The sequence below is a fragment of the Suillus subaureus genome (genome assembly GCF_016647635.1).
Source record: "Suillus subaureus strain MN1 chromosome Unknown BJ212scaffold_23, whole genome shotgun sequence".
In the NCBI taxonomy this organism is placed as follows: domain Eukaryota; kingdom Fungi; phylum Basidiomycota; class Agaricomycetes; order Boletales; family Suillaceae; genus Suillus; species Suillus subaureus.
In genome coordinates this window covers 327,965-345,666 of record NW_024538579.1, presented here as the reverse complement: position 1 = coordinate 345,666, position 17,702 = coordinate 327,965, and the positions used below count along the sequence as shown (strand labels likewise).

At 48.1% G+C, this 17,702-nt stretch overlaps 9 protein-coding genes across 9 annotated transcripts; 4 read left to right on the top strand and 5 right to left on the bottom strand.

Moving 5' to 3' along the window:
- Nucleotides 1-368: 368 nt before the first annotated feature.
- On the bottom strand, nt 369-911 carry BJ212DRAFT_399994 (uncharacterized protein). The gene is made up of 2 exons (XM_041343105.1): nt 598-911; nt 369-533 (listed from the first exon to the last, which is right to left on the bottom strand). The coding sequence occupies exons 1-2, from the start codon at nt 788-790 to the stop codon at nt 460-462; spliced, it is 267 nt and encodes an 88-aa protein (XP_041191358.1). The 5' UTR covers nt 791-911; the 3' UTR covers nt 369-459.
- A 399-nt stretch (nt 912-1,310) lies between these two features.
- Nucleotides 1,311-2,680, bottom strand: BJ212DRAFT_399963 (uncharacterized protein). The gene is made up of 3 exons (XM_041343104.1): nt 2,416-2,680; nt 1,984-2,364; nt 1,311-1,931 (listed from the first exon to the last, which is right to left on the bottom strand). The coding sequence occupies exons 1-3, from the start codon at nt 2,512-2,514 to the stop codon at nt 1,776-1,778; spliced, it is 636 nt and encodes a 211-aa protein (XP_041191357.1). The 5' UTR covers nt 2,515-2,680; the 3' UTR covers nt 1,311-1,775.
- Nucleotides 2,681-4,806: 2,126 nt separating this feature from the next.
- On the top strand, nt 4,807-5,744 carry BJ212DRAFT_1482498 (uncharacterized protein; the record flags this gene model as incomplete). Its single annotated transcript, XM_041340430.1, has 4 exons — nt 4,807-5,124; nt 5,181-5,369; nt 5,419-5,532; nt 5,562-5,744. The coding sequence occupies 4 exons, from the start codon at nt 4,807-4,809 to the stop codon at nt 5,742-5,744; spliced, it is 804 nt and encodes a 267-aa protein (XP_041191356.1).
- A 1,275-nt stretch (nt 5,745-7,019) lies between these two features.
- Nucleotides 7,020-7,632, bottom strand: BJ212DRAFT_1300986 (uncharacterized protein; the record flags this gene model as incomplete). The annotated part of the gene is made up of 5 exons (XM_041333071.1): nt 7,020-7,079; nt 7,135-7,195; nt 7,254-7,324; nt 7,379-7,465; nt 7,519-7,632. 5 exons carry the CDS (start codon nt 7,630-7,632, stop codon nt 7,020-7,022), a joined length of 393 nt encoding a protein of 130 aa, XP_041191355.1.
- Nucleotides 7,633-9,218: 1,586 nt separating this feature from the next.
- Nucleotides 9,219-10,702, top strand: BJ212DRAFT_1300985 (uncharacterized protein; the record flags this gene model as incomplete). Its single annotated transcript, XM_041333070.1, has 6 exons — nt 9,219-9,332; nt 9,386-9,472; nt 9,527-9,597; nt 9,656-9,699; nt 9,772-9,920; nt 10,163-10,702. The coding sequence occupies 6 exons, from the start codon at nt 9,219-9,221 to the stop codon at nt 10,700-10,702; spliced, it is 1,005 nt and encodes a 334-aa protein (XP_041191354.1).
- A 1,330-nt stretch (nt 10,703-12,032) lies between these two features.
- BJ212DRAFT_1482495 (uncharacterized protein) lies at nt 12,033-12,427 on the top strand (the record flags this gene model as incomplete). Its single annotated transcript, XM_041340429.1, has 3 exons — nt 12,033-12,189; nt 12,251-12,292; nt 12,345-12,427. The coding sequence occupies 3 exons, from the start codon at nt 12,033-12,035 to the stop codon at nt 12,425-12,427; spliced, it is 282 nt and encodes a 93-aa protein (XP_041191353.1).
- A 1,334-nt stretch (nt 12,428-13,761) lies between these two features.
- BJ212DRAFT_1482494 (uncharacterized protein) lies at nt 13,762-14,376 on the bottom strand (the record flags this gene model as incomplete). The annotated part of the gene is made up of 5 exons (XM_041340428.1): nt 13,762-13,824; nt 13,880-13,927; nt 14,000-14,068; nt 14,123-14,209; nt 14,263-14,376. The coding sequence occupies 5 exons, from the start codon at nt 14,374-14,376 to the stop codon at nt 13,762-13,764; spliced, it is 381 nt and encodes a 126-aa protein (XP_041191352.1).
- A 730-nt stretch (nt 14,377-15,106) lies between these two features.
- BJ212DRAFT_1482493 (uncharacterized protein) lies at nt 15,107-15,758 on the bottom strand (the record flags this gene model as incomplete). Its single annotated transcript, XM_041340427.1, has 2 exons — nt 15,107-15,442; nt 15,501-15,758. 2 exons carry the CDS (start codon nt 15,756-15,758, stop codon nt 15,107-15,109), a joined length of 594 nt encoding a protein of 197 aa, XP_041191351.1.
- A 282-nt stretch (nt 15,759-16,040) lies between these two features.
- On the top strand, nt 16,041-16,658 carry BJ212DRAFT_1300982 (uncharacterized protein; the record flags this gene model as incomplete). The annotated part of the gene is made up of 5 exons (XM_041333069.1): nt 16,041-16,154; nt 16,208-16,294; nt 16,349-16,419; nt 16,479-16,539; nt 16,596-16,658. The coding sequence occupies 5 exons, from the start codon at nt 16,041-16,043 to the stop codon at nt 16,656-16,658; spliced, it is 396 nt and encodes a 131-aa protein (XP_041191350.1).
- Between the last annotated feature and the right edge of the window lie 1,044 nt (nt 16,659-17,702).

Sequence of the window (17,702 nt, the reverse complement as noted above, 5' to 3'; positions counted from 1 at the left end):
CAATGACGAAAGCCTCTCATGGTACTAATGCACTCACTATCTAGGGAACCCACAATCTACAGAGCTCAGAAAACACTCGAAGATTCCAGATATCAAGTATTGATGCAATTGTACTGTGGGGGATCACATCGGTTGAACAGGCGCTCGAGAAGTCACGAGCGTCACGATGAACAATTCCATAGGTCATTGACGCTACGAAATGACGCTCGACTCGAATTACCGCCAGGCGCCGTGATATAATTACAGCCACGATAACATCGAAGTTAACGTTTAACATGAGATTGCAGTTAGCATAGTGCTGATTTCCGAATCCGACGGGGCGCCGAGCTACGACTCGAGTTCCGAGGACTTGGCATTCTCCTACTTGATAGGAACCATCAACCTGATTGGAATACAAAGTAGACAATCGAAAGGACAATTGAAAGGACAATTGAAAGACATCCTGTGAGCTCCAAAGTCCTAGAGGATCGTATCGATCGGCCACTTCCTGTTTGTCAGGTATTGTGAAATCCTGCTCATCAAACGTGGTTGCGCTAGCCTCTTTCGATTAGTACGAGAATTGTAGCGATGCGAAGCTTGCGGATCAGGAATGCCTACCTATTTCCCAGTAGATGGTTGAGGCCCGAGGACGAACATCTACTAATATCCTGTTACAGTTTGCCAGTGGTCGGTGACACTTCTGTGGTTCAATAACAGTCCCGCTTCTCGGAGTCCCAACATAACCCACCAATCGAAGGCCAATGCTAAATAACCGGCATGAAAGCACGAGAAACAAAGCAATGCACCACATTAGCTTTCAAAGTTCAAATGACAAGGGAGTAGATCCTGCACGATCGGCAGCAACGTCCCGGACCCCGGTCATGTGCCCAGCACCGCATGCGTGACGACCTCGTGCTCGTTAAACACTAAAATTTTACTTTCGCCAACGAAAGATCTGCCATGTACAGAAGGAGTAAGACTAGAGATGTCAACGTTAACCATAGTTATGTAACGTGAAGACTGACGCAAAGATTTGTGGAGGTATCTAACTCAGTAACTCATGAAATTCCACACTGGCATGATACGTATTATGAATACGATCATTTCACTACCGGCACGAACGGTCAACGTTCTACCTAAACAATGATGCCGTATGTGACGTACCTCAAACTCATGGACTCAAGGCGGGCACTGCCCAGGTAATATCTCTTCGTAATTACCACCGCTCGACGATGAAGTGGTTTCTAGACTTGATGTATGCGGGCTGATCAGGTTCAGATAAGACCGTGCGTCTCTGATAATACTGGATATAGATGGCGAGGGTAAAGGCTCATCACCTTCCGCGATGCTTTCGAGTCTAAAGGTAGCAGATCTACTCCGCGCCAAAGTGGAGTAGCTTCTATTGCCAGAATTCCCTCTTACCCTTCTACGGCTAGACGAAGCTGAACATAGCTCAGAACATAGCGGAGATAACTCTGCCTGACAGCCGTAATCTGGTGTGGAAGTCGTTGACGGGCCAATTACAGAAAGCTATTCTCAAAGTTTCCATTAGCTCCTGATAAGATTGATCATAAGGACATACGATATGCACAGGAGCTGACATCATATCATTGTCAACCGAGGATCGGTTGCTGTTAGACGGGAGATAATCGATGGCAAAGGGCTCGTCACGAATCTCTGGAAGATCTTTGAAGCAATTCGGACGACTTCGGGAAGTCGGTGGGAGCGGAGTTTCGTGCGTCTCGTAACTGGATGGCGTTCCAGAAAATACGACTTGCATAATGTGATGCTGGGCTTCAGATAGTAACGAGGTCATGTGCTTGTGCCCTACATATGGATGTTTGGGTGACTCCGAAAGTTCCTGACGAGTCCCGGCTCTTAGGAAACTGAGCACTGGTAAGTAATAGAGCATTACCCACGACTACCATTCGCTTCCCGATCTCCCCTACAATCTGTTCAGACATATATCAGAAAATCGTGACCTGAATGGCATGCAGAACATACCATGCCCTTCTCACAGCACTCTGCAAGACCTCCAAACTTTAGTGTCAGCCAATTTTTTGTGCATTTACGTTTGAAAACGACGATCATCGATCGTTCGTGCGCGATTTTTACATCCAAATTTCGCATGTCTTCGCATGAAGTATTCAGTGCGTCCATCTGTGCACCGAATGCCTTGGTCTCCTGGTTCATCCGAGTGAGCTTTTTCTTGATGCTCTCTACGGAGGCTGCAGTACGCCGCCGGCGCCTTTGAAGCTCATCAAGGGATTCTTCACGCGTGCGCACGGCCTTCATGTTGTCTCGAACGATGTTTTGAATAGAGCTGTAGCGGCTGAGCGCGCCAGAGAAGTGCGCCAGGAGTGTTCTGGAAGAATTCAGTATATCCTAAAACCCCGTTCGATGTTGAGTTTATCTCGAGACAAGGCCAAGACGTACAGAAAGATCATCTCCTTCAGAAATTGCCCATGTCCTCATGGCATCAGCAGCTTTCGAAAAATCCGAGCTCAGCCTTTGTAGTCTACCTCGAGGTTTCATTGATAGCTGTGTCAAACGCTAGGTGGACTCACGAAGCCAGCACCGTCTTCTCTGCTGCAATCAAATCTTGCAGAGGCCTAAGCTCCTCATTTCCTATCAACGCAGGAACAGGGATCGTCGAGCTATGGGCCATCTTCGCAGTTGCATTTCTAAACATCGTGGTCGGTCAAGAAGTTCCGAAGACACTGGCGTTACTATTCGGCACCCGGCCTGTGCCAAAAAGGATCACCTGGCATTTTGAAGTAGAATAACAGCGATCCACCTACCTTTGATCTATTTTGGATTTGTATCATACAACCGTGTGAGACGGGGCAATTCTTGTTGATAAAATAATGGCTTCACCGAATAACTGGTACGTTCTTTCTCCTAGTAATGCCAATGAGTGACAGGTGATTCTGACTCCACAAGTACTTTGGATATTGAAAAGTCACTAGTCATAATGGGGATGACATGAGCGTCACAAAGTAGCTATTAACCTACTTAGTAACATACGGATTGACCACGAATTAATCAGTACCAAACAGTGTCCCGACTCTAGATCTATGAAGTAGAGACTTGAGGACTTTGATACAGGTCCGGAATGCCGCATATTCGCACCGCGGGGAAACCTTTCCTTTCTTGCATGTACTTCTACCCCTTGATTATTTGTGGTGCATGTGTCTTTGTTCTCTAGAGGAAGATACCGGGCAGAAAATTCAAAAAAAAAACACAAAGACAATATCCTGGGGAAGGGGCAACTGCGTGCAGCGAGAGTGACATTGCGAATTGGAGGTATGGAAGACAGAGATGATTAAAGATTGGGATATAAAAACCATTGATCTAAGTAGAATTCAGGGATGATCTAGCAGAGTCGGCGGGCGGCTCGCTGCCAATATTAACATAACGAAAGAGAACCTGGCAAATGGCATGACTGCAGTGTAAACTTCAACGTTTTCTTGCCAGTCTTGTGTCGAGGTACACAAGTAGGCACCTTGATCGTTCTGAACTCCGCGAAATTGCACACTAGATAAGGCCTATAGCGATCGCAATTGCCACCACGTCGCTTTCAAGTGTTACATCCAAGTCAGCTCACTTATGGCATCCCTGAAGATCTCCGTCGGTGACACTATTCCCAGCGGCACCTTCAAAACCATCCCTTTCACTGAAGAGTTAGCTGATCATGTGAGACATTGCTCTGAATCCTAACATTGTTGTTGCTAATATGCCTGGTTACGCATAGTCGGCGTGTGGTATTCGTATGTCCTGTCTCCTGCCAGTGCCCATAGAATAAGGCTTATCAGAATGATCACAAGCCACCGACCTCTCTACTGACAGTTGGAAGGGTAAGAAGGTCGTGCTCTTCTCAGTGCCTGGTGCTTTCACCGTATGTATTTTCAAGTGCATTCTGATCATTGAATTTACCCCATCCTATTAGCCAACTTGTCACATCAACCACCTTCCGCCCTACCTCGCCAAGTATAACGAGTTCAAAGCCAAGAATGTCGATGTCATCGCTGTCATCGCCGCCAACGACCCGTTCGTCATGAGCGGATGGGGACGTGTCGAGGGACTGACAGACAAGGTAAATCGTCCATACTATCAAGTCATTCCAGGAGCAAACGGAAGAGTTTGCGCGCGTAGATAATCACCCTCTCTGACCCCAATGCTGTGTGGTCAGGGAGCCTGGGATTAAGTATCGACCTCTCCGAGCGCGGATTTGGAGTCCGTACTGCACGATACGCCATGATCATAGACGACTTGGTTATCAAATACGTCGAGGTTCGTGTATTTCTTGTGAATACAATAATAATGGGGATCCTGATGACTGGTCTACGTAGCTCGAGCCTGGCCCCGGAGTGACTGTTTCTGGTGCCGATGCCGTATTGGCCAAGCTGTGATTGAAGGTATTGTTCTTGTTCGCGTATCTAACGCATGCATTTGTGAGGCTATCTCATTGGAATGAGCAGATACCTCTAAGTAGGCGCTTGCTAGCATTGTGTGTAAATCAATAGAGTGAAAAAGAATATGTTTACCCGTCTGCTGAGGATTTTCTCAATCGAACAGTATCTCAATAACTTCCAAGTAACTTGGACTCTATAGGGGAAGCCGATTGCTGTTTGACGGGATGTTGTAAACCGCCTCGGCCAGGTTCGGGACCGTGCGCAGATTAATAGGTAGTTGTTTGGAGCTGTATACGCGCTTTTGGTCAGGTGATCGAGTATTGTTTGTTGATGTCCTAGATAAAGTTCAAAAGTAATAGGGTGTCGAGCGCGTCCACCCTCACTTTTCTTCACCCACAATCCATCAATCGCGATGCCCCGCAAAGCTGCTGCGACCGCCGCGCCTGCAGACGATTCCGTGCCCACCGGTACCACTACAGCAGCCGTCGATGGTGACGCCAATCCTGCTCGCCGTTCATCCCGCCTTGCCGGTCGGGACAAGCCAGCGCCCAAGAAAGCTCCCGCGAAGCCGCGGGGGAGGAAACCTAAACCTACCGCAGACAGTGACAACCAAGAGGTTGAAGCTGAAGCTAAACCCAAGTCTGCTAGGGGAAAGAAGCGTACTGTTGCTGAGAAAGCTGCAGAAGAGGGCGCTCAACCAGAGAGCGAAGAGGCCCCCGCTGCCAAAAAGGTCGTTTTGCCTCTACTTTTCTACCACATATCTCAGTATACTGAACCGGTCGTCAGGCTAAACCCGAGTCCAAGGCTGCGTCGAAGCCTGCATCCAAGGCTACTTCAAAGCCAGCCTCTCCGGCAGCCCCCACAAAACCAGCCTCTAAGGCCACGAAACCTGCGTCTCGAGCATCCGCCAAACCTCTTTCAACAACTGCCAAGAAACCTGCTTCGAGAGCAGCTTCCAAGAAGCCTGCATCTAGGGTAGGACATACCTCGTTTGATTTAAAACCATGCTTATCTTGACTTTCAGGCTGAAGCCCCAACAAATGAGAACGAGGCCCCAGGCCCCGCTGACAAGACTATTGTAGAAGAGCCAGAGGAAGAAGCTGCTGCTTCTGCTGAAGCCCCAGTTATGGAAACCGACGTAAGTTTTTTTTGCTCGTTGGCGTCCAGAATATCAACATGTTTTTAGGCTTAATTACCCTGTTCTGTAATCATCCATCATCATGGATGTTTCCCGCTATATCCGCCGCAGACAAATGTATCTTTTCCCTATCATTATCTGCTATCACCGATTTGTATCCTTGTCTTTCCTCCCCGAATATCGATCTCGTCCCCTCGCCGTATTGTTCGTAATTTCGTTGTCATCCTTCACCCTTACTTTTAACCTGTCCCAACGACTTTCATCTCCAACCTTCTAGACCATCGCCATACACTCTCTTGTTGGATGGAAACGTTATACGTCAACGGTGCTAGCACCTCTTTTGTTTAGTTTAACTCCGTTACCATTTTATGTATGCGTACGTTGGTTTTGGTTACCCTAGGTTTTGTTGTGTGTATGTGATATCTACATTATGCAGGTATTGCATATTGCAGGGCGACTCTAGTCGGGACTGCAAGAAGCTGCCTATATTCTATCCGTATGTGTTCCAGAGAACAGACGAATAAAATGTTTTAGCTGTTGCGCGATTTGTATGCACTCAGCAGAGTCTTTCCTCTGGCGGGATTTCCATCAATTACTCATGCGCGATGGTTCTGCATGGACATGATATGATGTCAAGGTACCTTTCAACCCCAATTCATTTGTCCAGGGTTTGCTCAAGTGTTCTTGATGTTGTGCTATCATTGTGCGCTGAACACTTGCAACTTCTAACTGGACTCGCGACTCAACTGTTGGCGGGAGTTATGCCCAAACTACCGCAGTCTCATAGCAGGCCCGGGCGATCGAACGTCTGGAAGTATTTGCTTCGCTTCTACCCATCCTGTTCACGCATCGGAACTCTGGGCAGGAAAAACCAGCGACAGCTCTTCGATCATCTGAGTCGGTCTGTGACTAAGCGCTCTACTGACAGACATGTCATTGAAATGCGTTCTTCTCTCGAGTCGTTGCCTACTACATGGAGTTCGCACTCGAATGGCATCATTGATATTTATCTCGACTTCAAGAGTCAGATTGGTTCAACTACAGACGCACAAGCACAAGACAAGATGCCCCGTTGCGATGAGCATTGCTCAACTATTCGATCGATGTAGCGCAAGCGGGTAGCTCGTCATAGGTGGGTTCGTGTTGCTCGTTGCGTGCAATGTCCACACAGGCTTTTTCAATATCACATCGCGCAGCGCACGATCAAACGAGACTCCTTGCATAAGTTCGGTTGTTATGCGCTGAGGCGAATGAGAGGAGGACATTTGTGACGGCGGACACGGAGAGCAGAGAATAATAACAACAGTAGAGGTGGCACATCTCCGACAGGCGAGAACTCAGCTAGTCACGGAAAGTCACACATGTCTTGCATACATCACGATCACGAGCTAAACATACAAGCATTCTTCGACAGACGGGACAGAGCAACAGCAGCCCGCTGGCAGCTGCTACTTGGATATCCAGCTCCTTGCATTTCGAAACACCTATTACGCCTGTTCGAATTCCCAGTACTTCGCGTCCGAGGGGGGAGCTGCCTGAGCAGTGATCTGGAGTGAAGTTGGTCATAAATCGAGCCAAGAAAGATCAGCGACGGAAACAAACAGTAGTCCAGTTTCCACCGTCTGCGAGAAACCACACGTCGTTGAAGTCCTTTGGATGGATCCTGCAGATAAAGGTGCGAATGAATTCTTGATACAACTGGAACCGAAGACTGCGCTCACTCAAATTTGACGCCGTCGTCGCTGGACAACTGGAGCACCTGCGCATCTTTCTGGCCTTTGACTTTGCCGCCCTGCGATTTCATGCCGTCAGCAATCTCGCATCCGTCAACACCAGACAGACTTACCATCTGGTCGATTGCAAGGTACAATTTTGTCGCAGTATCATAGAGAGTCGCAAGATGCTGAGCCTTGTCCTTGACATCGACTTTGATCTATGGGGATTGATGAGCACGGGAAGGACGTCGCTGTAACGATGGACGCGTACGACTTGACCGACGTCGTGGCCGACGACCTCCCCGCTTTCTGACATGTAGACGTACCGGTCTGCATACAAGACATTCTTGATCTTGTATTGTCCGGAGGGGATCATGTGGCTCATGGTTAATTGAATATTCTGTTGAGCGCTGAGTGAGAGAGGGTTGTTGATAGAAACTGACGACAGCTCGAGGGTGCACTGCGACATTTATACCTGGCCGAAAGTTCCAGTACTAGTTCCGGATAGGCCAGAATCAGCACGACCCTCCGTCCAAGTCTTGGTCTTGAGGATCACGAGTCGCTTGTGTTCGGGCACTGATCAAACACCGGATTCCGTTGGAGGCAAGTTCTTGATGGAGGTAGGTGCAATGCTTCCAAATCACTGCATCGGACTGACCCACAAACATTATTGACCTAATCATTCCTCGGGTCGCGTCCGGTTCATTATTCTCGTACATCCCCAGATCGAGTCGAACAGCTCCTTGTCACCCCGCAGCATCGCCATTTCAAACAAGGGTACAAGCATGACCAGTTCCCTGGAGCTTGTTACTCGTCCGAAAATTCTCGATTCCCAGAAGTTGCGTCACTTCAAGGTACGAATATTGCTCCCTGGAGCCTATGCAAGACCTCGAGGATCCCATGTTCGTTAGTTCCGACAGTCATTCTTTCGCCGACGTCCGCCGAGCCTCTTACCTCCCAACGGCGCTCTGCTGCTCATTTCTCTGAACATATAGAGTATAATATATGTAGTATGTTCGTGAATCTAATCTAATCATCTCTCACTTAAGAATGGAATCAATGATTATATATTGCTACTTAATGAGGGGTCAGGCCTGCTGAGAGTTAGGAACGTGGATGTCAAGGTTTAGTGAGGTTTGGGATACGCTTTAAGACTGCCTCAGGCTGTAGATAATTTGCTAGACCAAGTGTTGGCGCCGTAAGGTTTAGGTACGAGTCCCGTTTAGGACAGGTTTAGCGACGCTTAGCGATGCTCGGATCCCAGCCTCAGGTGAACTCGAACTTTTAGAATTGAGCATCTCTCTCATAATACATAACAGCGTGCTTGACACTCTACCGTAAATACTTGGTGTTGTTCGGTCCCAACTTCGGCAAGTGTCAATTAGGTCAACGACAGTTTGAATGGAAGATTCACTGCACCCCTGAATGCTACTCACGGGACCAACTCAATTGCCCTGCTTGTACGAGTCTACCATCCCGTCACTCGTCCTCGCTGGTTCAGGCCCCCTGGAATTGCATCGCTTCAAGTACGAGCAATTCGGACGAGTAATAAGCTCCAGGGAACTGGTCATGCTTGTACCCTTGTTTGAAATGGCGATGCTGCGGGGTGACAAGGAGCTGTTCGACTCGATCTGGGGATGTACGAGAATAATGAACCGGACGCGACCCGAGGAATGATTAGGTCAATAATGTTTGGAGGTCAGTCCGATGCAGTGATTTGGAAGCATTGCACCTACCTCCATCAAGAACTTGCCTCCAACGGAATCCGGTGTTTGATCAGTGCCCGAACACAAGTGACTCGTGATCCCCAAGACCAAGACTTGGATGGAGGGTCGTGCTGATTCTGGCCTATCCGGAACTAGTACTGGAACTTTCGGTCAGGTATAAAGGTCGCAGTGCACCCTCAAGCTGTCGTCAGTTTCTATCAACAACCCTCTGTCACTCAGCACTCAACAGAATATTCAATTAACCATGAGCCACATGATCCCCTCCGGACAATACAAGATCAAGAATGTCTTGTATGCAGACCGGTACGTCTACATGTCAGAAAGCGGGGAGGTCGTCGGCCACGACGTCGGTCAAGTCGTACGCGTCCATCGTTACAGCGACGTCCTTCCTGTGCTCATCAATCCCCATAGATCAAAGTCGATGTCAAGGACAAGGCTCAGCATCTTGCGACTCTCTATGATACTGCGACAAAATTGTACCTTGCAATCGACCAGATGGTAAGTCTGTCTGGTGTTGACGGATGCGAGATTGCTGACGGCATGAAATCGCAGGGCGGCAAAGTCAAAGGCCAGAAAGACGCCCAGGTGCTCCAGTTGTCCAGCGACGACGGCGTCAAATTTGAGTGAGCGCAGTCTTCGGTTCCAGTTGTATCAAGAATTCATTCGCACCTTTATCTGCAGGATCCATCCAAAGGACTTCAACGACGTGTGGTTTCTCGCAGACGGTGGAAACTGGACTACTGTTTGTTTCCGTCGCTGATCTTTCTTGGCTCGATTTATGACCAACTTCACTCCAGATCACTGCTCAGGCAGCTCCCCCCTCGGACGCGAAGTACTGGGAATTCGAACAGGCGTAATAGGTGTTTCGAAATGCAAGGAGCTGGATATCCAAGTAGCAGCTGCCAGCGGGCTGCTGTTGCTCTGTCCCGTCTGTCGAAGAATGCTTGTATGTTTAGCTCGTGATCGTGATGTATGCAAGACATATGTGACTTTCCGTGACTCAGGCTGTCTGAGTTCTCGCCTGTCGGAGATGTGCCACCTCTACTGTTGTTATTGTTCTCTGCTCTCCGTGTCCGCCATCACAAATGTCCTCCTCTCATTCGCCTCAGCGCATGACAACCGAACTTATGCAAGGAGTCTCGCTTGTGCTGTGCGACCGGCAAGATGATGTTAATATCGCTTAATCAGTCACTGGGAGAGATACTGCAGACTCCTTACCAACAACTCTCTTTGATGTGTGCGGGTGGCGCTGGACGTAGCAGTTGTTCAACACTAGAGGAAGATAGCCTCATCTGGAACCAAGAGTCGGTCAGCCATGACACGGTGTCCCCTTCGGTATTTCCGCCCCATCCTCTTTTGCCGTCGTATTTGCATTTCGATTTCCTTAGGTTCCCGCATTATGCCTCAGCTGATATCGAGTTCGGCATCTCAGTTCTAGTGGCTCACGTCAATTATTCAAGGTTATCCCTGACACTGGGAAATGAAATCACTTCCCCCGCATACAACGCGCCAGATAGCTCTAAGTTCTCCATCAACTACCAGAGTGACTCCAAGGCTATTTCCCAAGATGGCCTCTGTACCGGAGACATCTCTACCAGTTACCAGGACTTTCCTGCGGGTTGTGGTAGGGTCCAGCTCGGCTTGATAGTGCTCAGGCATCCTCAGATCGTAGACCGGGCCCTTCTTGACGGCTCAGGCGGCTTCACCTACGAAAATATGTGCCAATGACACAAACCAACGTGTTGTACATATTAGCAACTGGGGGAGGGAAGAACTGACATAGTCAACAAATGATCACACGTGTCAGATAGATGGAGAGTACGAGTCTAGGAGACAACAAGCCTGTGCGGAATGACGGCGTCAGGAATCTGCGCAACGCATGAAGTGAGAACTTGATAGTATTAGTAATAGATGAACAATCGAGCAAGGGTGGCTAACAAGCGTGTATCCGAGACAGGGTAACTATACTCAGCTGGCACCTGCATATGACACACTCGACGACACTCGTGGTGGTCGAGCGAGTACATCATAGTCCATCTACGTGGAAGACGAGTGAGCACTGGAAGGTAGATGAATCAGCGCTGAATTTACCAAGGTTGACATAAAAGATCGCGTTGATTTTCTAGATCGGACAGATGACAGGAACGCTGAGACTCAGCTGGAGGAAAGGCAGGATAACGTGGCATATGTAGAGGCGTGGCTGTACATGTGGAAGAGGGGACTAACAATGAGGTTGACATAGAAGGAATGTGTGCTGATGGAGGGCAGGCCGCTACGCTGAGATGGGGAGGAAGAGGTGCACGTATGCTTACGGGAGACTAAGAGCTTATGCTCGTAATGAGCACAGGCAACTTGTGTGGGGGAGGAGAAAGAGTCTTCATATCTGCGTCAACTGAGTTCCCAGTTCATGGTATTGGGGATGGTGATTGTGTAACGAGTGACAGGTTCGACCACCGGAAAGTCAAATGACAGCTAGTCCTGAGCAGCAGGCACCGATACGAAGGTACCGAATTCGGAATCTACACTGGCCATGCGAAACGTTGAATCCCAGTGAAAACCTACAAGTAATGGAGCTTGGAGTGTGGCCGACGGCGGTCAGAAATGAGGATAATGCGAAACCTGGTCAGACGAGACGGATCATGATAGAACGTGAAACTCGCTCATTCTGAAAATTATAATTATAAAACGTCTTTCAAAGTGTTGATTTCACCTTCAGGCTGTCATGTGACTTGTTTATTTTGTCAAAGTCTTGTGCCAGCTTTCCCGCGTGCTACCCAAGGGTAATATGATATTTAAGTTGACGTTCTAAGTCACCTTAATTCGCTGGTCCTCACAAATAACGCTTTTCAGCTTAAAACCAGGGTGAGCAGGCGTCTTAGGTATTGCTTTACTAAATTAGAAAGGTGGGAGTAACAGGCGAGTTCATGGACCCTCCGAGTCCGATGTAATGTATTTTGTATGACTTTGAGTTTTTCGTTGATCAGCCTCTGATGTAACTTAGGACGAACTGCATCTTTCCCTCAACAATTGGTCCTTGGTCACCATAAAACTCGAAACAATGATCCTCCATGCCGTAGGTAGTAGGTTGCGAGCGTGCTTTGCTGTCAGTAACTCTCATGGGTCTGGTGCAGATAGCATCACCTCAACTACTTCACTCATTCCATTCGAGCAGGAAGAACTCGCAAAAACGCTCGATCTCATGGATCGCCTCAAAGGTTGGCAGTTTGTATCAAGCCGTGTTGTATAGTTTGCAGGTGATCCTGATGGCGCAATCAGGTGGACTCGACGAGCCGTTCCTGCGTGCAAAGTGCATCATAGGTAAGTGAACTTTACTTTGTTTCACTCCATGATTACTCACATCAGACTGCAGCGTGCTTCATAGGAATTTCGCTACGCTACGTGCTATATATTCTTCTCGCTTTATTTCAGACCATTTTGACAGCATGGGCCTAAGTTCTTCAATTTTTGCGGGCTGCCTGCCTGGTGCGCGCCTAAACTCTGACCAGGCAATCTTTAACAAGAAAAAAGTCACGACATTCCGTGTCCATCCAAATTGTATCCCTATGCTTTTTCTATGCGCCGTGTAACTACACGAAGGAGCCTGATGGCACCCGGGCAGACAAAATAATCAATTACATCCTCTTGAAGCGGTTTATAGCTAAGCTGAATGATGATTGGTCTAGTCTGGCACTAACTGTGCGTGCATGTTTTATCTTCTGTACCATTGTCTAAACTTTGACCAGGCGACCGTAGTGCTCAACATAAATTTTACTTTTCTTGCGCTTCGAGTTGTCACTGATGACACACAGACAATGAAGATCATTTAGTCATATCTCGGCAATGACCAGGGTTGAAGTGGTGATCCTAGGATTCATACTGGTCCACCACAGTCAGAGGAAGGATCAGAATTTGGGTAGTATGATGATTTAGCTCTCATCATTCTACTGCTAACAGACTTGATGATCTCTCTCAGAACGTACTTCCGACAAGAATGTCACACCCGGTGTTTGGAACGGAGTCGCTAGCCATCATATACAGTCTTCCCCAGGTCTATGCGCTTCTCATGTGGAGTTCAGCTATAGTTGATGATTGACTTTAGGCAAACCCGACCGATTACCTCCAGTATGGCGTTCTTTGTTATCACTTTTGCACGCATGGTATTCCGCTCAGTGACGCAAAACGCTTTCAGCGCCACTGGTGGTCTATCATGCATCTTTGTATTTAGACGGTGTGGACGACACGTGCTGCATCCGAACGAAAGGACCCCCCCGAATAAAATTAGCGGCGCTAATACCCGTACTGTCGTGCGTCGTACATTATTTTATACCCCGCCTCGCCGAAGCGGGTGACATGGTGACATCCAACTGAGCATAGATTACGCTCCCAGTGAGAACGACCAGTGGTCGATCGAGCGATGTTGATATCATCTTGCCGATCGCACGGTGCAATATTTCACAGCGAGGAAGGGGGTCTCATGCACACCCTCAAACGAAACTCCTCGCGGGAGCTCAGTTGTTACCTGCTGAGGCGAGTGGGAAGAGGACGTAGGTGATGGCGAACGTGGAGAGCAGGTAACAATAACATCGGCGTAAGTTGGTAGAGATGGTACATCTCTGACAGACGAACACTTGGACATCCCACTGTCCTACTGTCCAGGCACAGAAAGTCACAAACATGTCTCGCATACATCACGATCACGAGCTAATCATGTAAGCATTCTCCAACAGACGGGTCAGAGCAACAACAGCTGGTAGCTGCCACCTGGGTCTCCTTGCATTTTAAAACACCTATTCCACCTTTTCGAACTTCCAGTACTTCGCGTCCGAGTCGGGAGCTGGCTGAACAGTGATCTGGAGTGAGGTTGGTCATGAATAAAGCCAAAACAGATCAGCAATGAAAACAAACAGGGGTCCAGTCTTTGCCTTCTTTGAGGAACCACACGTGATTAACGTCCTGTTGGTGGATCCTGCAGATAAAGGGGATGAATGAATTCTCGATACAACTGGGACCGAAGACTGCACTCACAAATTTGACGCCGTCATCACTCGACAACTGGAGCACCTGGGAATCGGTGAAGCCTTTGGCTTTGCCATCCTACGATTTCGCGCTGTTAGCAATTTCGCATCTGTCAACACCAGACAGACCAACATCCAAGTCACACCCAAGGTACTTGTTTGTTGCAGTATCAAAGATAGTCGCAAAATGCTGAACCTTGTCTATGACATCGACTTGGATCTATGGGCATTGATAAGCGTGGGAGGCACGTTGTTGTAACGATGCATGCGTACTATTTGAGCAACGGTGTGCATAACTAAGTCCCCGTCTCCTGTCATGTAGACGTATAGGTTTGGATACTTGAAATTGGCGATCTTGTACTTTCCGGGATTGATCATGTTGTTCATGGTTGATTGAAGATTCTGTTAAGTACTGATTAAGAGAGGTTGTTGATAGAAACTGCTGACCGCAGCCTGAGGATATGCTGCGACCTTTATACCTGGCTGAAAGCTCCATCACTAGTTCCAGATAGGCCAAAGTCAGTATCACCCTCCATCATCTGAGTCTCTTGGAATAACAGGTGCGTCAAGTGCTTCCCGAAATGAGACTTACCTACATTATCAATGATCAACCTAATCATTCCTCAGGTCGCCTCCGGTTTATTAGTATTGATCTCTTACATTCCCAGATGTCGAACATTTCCTTCTTACCCCGCTGCATCCCCATTTCAAACGAGGGTTGTAACAACTTGCAGCAGAGTGACCAGTTCCCCGCTACTCGGCCGAAAATTCTTGATTCCCAGAAGTTGGCTATTCAGGGGTGCAGTGAATCTTCCATTCAAACTGTCGTTGACGTGATGAAGACTCACCGAGGTCGGATCCGAGTAACACCAAGTGTTTATGATGCACGGGGATCAGACAATCCAGCTTTGTATACCGCATAATCATTGAGGTCAGGCAAACGGCTGGTTCCGAGCGTTCAGGAACCGGCACCTTGCACATAATGGAAAAAAATGTTTTCATACCTTCGTTTACAACTAAAAACAGCTGTATGGCCGGTCTGCGCCTTTTAGATGGATGTACATACTACAATCCTAGTGATGAGGTAAATAAGTAGTAGCAGACGTGTAAGTACAAATCAAGGTAGAGAATCCATCTGTATATCTCTCCCATTCAAGATCAACTGAACAATTTCAGTGCCTTGCATGGAGCTGTAGAGTAGTGGGTCATGGACGATACAATGCCCGGTTGGGGGAATTTCTATTAACGAACGTGAAGACCACACATGTGATATGACGTGATAATACGAGTATTTTGATAAAGATCGACGGTCCTTCACGGGCGGCGGCATCGAAGCGTTCGCATAATTGATGTCGAAGGGGTGAATGAGTGGAGACAAGGGCGTGATGGTGATGGGCCGATGGTGTGTTTGAGCAGTGTGAACAGTGGGCGCTTGGATAATTGAGACATTGGACTACACAAAGTGAGATGATTTTTGTCGAACGAAGGCGTTGAACTGACTCGGAATGTACGTGGATATTCAGAGCAGTGAGCAGCGTACCAGCGGGTGCAGCACTAGTGTTGGGAAGCAAGAGACGCGGCCCATCAGCGAAAGAACAACTGTTGGAGCTAACGAACGTGGGCTCCTCGGGGTCTTCCATAGGCAATGCTTGTACCAACTTCTGGGAACCAAGACGAGTAGCGGCGAACTGGTCACTCTGCTTCAAGTTGTTACAACCCTCATTTGAAATGGGGACGCGGCGGCGTAAGAAGGAGGTGTTCGAGTGCATCTAGGAATGTACGAGATCAATATTAACATTGAACCGGAGGCGACCCGAGGAATGATTAGGTCATTGATAATGTAGGTAAGTCTCAATTCAGGAAGCACTTAACGCACCTGTGATCCCAAGACCAAGACTCGGATGATAGAGGGGTGATACTGACTTTGGCCTATCTGGAACTAGTGATGGAGCTTTTAGCCAGGTATAAAGGTCGCAGCATTTCCTCAGGCTGTCCTCAGTTTCTATCAACAGCCCCTCTCAATCAGTACTCAACAGAATCTTCAATCAACCATGAGCGGCATGATTGAATCCGGAAAGTACAAGATCGCCAATTACATGTATCCAAACCGATACGTCTACATGTCAGGAAACAATGAGTTCGTCGGCCATGACGTTGCTCAGATCGTACGCACGCATCGTTACGGAAATGTGCTTCCCATGCTCATCAATGCCCATAGATCCAAGTCGATGTCATAGACGTGGTTCAGCATCTTGCGACTCTCTTTGATACTGCAACAAACAAGTACCTTGGGTGCGACTTGGATGTTAGTCTGTCTGGTGTTGACAGGTGCAAAATCGCTGACGGCGTGAAATCATAGGATGGTAAAGTCAAAGGCTACGACGATCCACAGGTGCTCCAGTTGTCGGGTGACGACGGCGTCAGATTTGTGTGAGTGCAGTCTTCGGTCCCAGTTGTATCGAGAATTCATTCATCGCCTTCATCCGCAGGATCCATCCACAGGACGTCAACCAAGTGTGGGTTCTCAAAGATGACGGAAACTGGACCTTTGTTTGTTTTCATTGCTGATCTTTTTTTGGCTTTATTCATGACCAACCTCACTCCAGATCACTGTTGAGCCAGCTCCTGACTCGGATAATAAGTACTGGACGTTCGAAAATGTGGAATAGGTGTTTTGAAATGCAAGAAGACCTAAGTAGTAGCTGTCAGCTGCTGTTGCTGTGATCCGTTTGTTGGAGAATGCTTGTATGATTAGCTCGTAATCGTGATGTATGCAAGACATGTTTGTGATTTTCCGTGCCTGGACAGAGGGATGTCTGAGTGCTCACCTGTCAGAGATGTGCCACCTCTACCTGGTGTTATTGTTATCTGCCCTCCACGTTCGCCATCACCCATGTCCTCTGCTCACTTACCTCAGCAGGTAACAAGTGAGCTCCCGCAAGGAGTCTCACTTGATCATGCGCATGACATCCCATTCCTCGCTGAGAAATATTGCGCTGTGCAATTGGCAAAATGTTAACGTCGCTTAATTAGTCACTGGGGAAAATACTGCACGGACTCCTTACCAACAACTCCCTTTAACACGTGCTGATGACGCTAGATGTAGCATCTGTTCAACACAAGAAGAAGACAGCCTCGTCTGGAAACAAGAGTTCGTCAGCCATGACACGGTGTCTCCTTCAGTATTTCCGCGCCATCCTCTTTTGCCGTCGAGTTCACACTTCGACTTCACTATGTGTCAGAATTATGCCTCGGCCGGGATCGAGCTTGGCACCTCAGTTCTCGAGACCCACGTTAATTATTCGAGGCTATCCTCGACACTGGGAAATGAAATTACTTCCCCCGCATACAACGCGCCGGATGGCTCCAAGTTCTCCACCAATTACCAGAATAATTCCGTGAAAGGCTGTTTCCCAAGATGGTCTCTGTACCGGAGACATCTCTATCAGTGACCAGGACTTTCCTGCGGGCCGTGGTAGAGTGCATATGGTGCCAACACAATGGATATATTGAAATGATTTGATATCATACGCATGTTCTGTCTGCAGAGATCTAGAGCCTGACATCAGCAAAATCATCAAACATATGTGACGTCTGCCAACCGGCGATGTGCACAGCCCGGCTCTGTTTGATAGGGCTCAGGCTTCCTCGGATCATAGACCAGGCCCTTGTCGACAGCTCCGGTTCAGGCCGTAGCTTCACCTAAGAAAATA

Coding starts and splice junctions, on each gene's coding strand:
- BJ212DRAFT_399994 (XM_041343105.1), bottom strand. CDS start 790: ATGTGGTGCATTGCTTTGTTTCTCGTGCTTTCATGCCGGTTATTTAGC. Junction 534..597: donor AACCATCTACTGGGAAATAG/GTAGGCATTCCT, acceptor GAAAGAGGCTAG/CGCAACCACGTTTGATGAGC.
- BJ212DRAFT_399963 (XM_041343104.1), bottom strand. CDS start 2,514: ATGAAACCTCGAGGTAGACTACAAAGGCTGAGCTCGGATTTTTCGAAA. Junction 2,365..2,415: donor CTGAAGGAGATGATCTTTCT/GTACGTCTTGGC, acceptor ACGGGGTTTTAG/GATATACTGAATTCTTCCAG. Junction 1,932..1,983: donor AGTGCTGTGAGAAGGGCATG/GTATGTTCTGCA, acceptor ATGTCTGAACAG/ATTGTAGGGGAGATCGGGAA.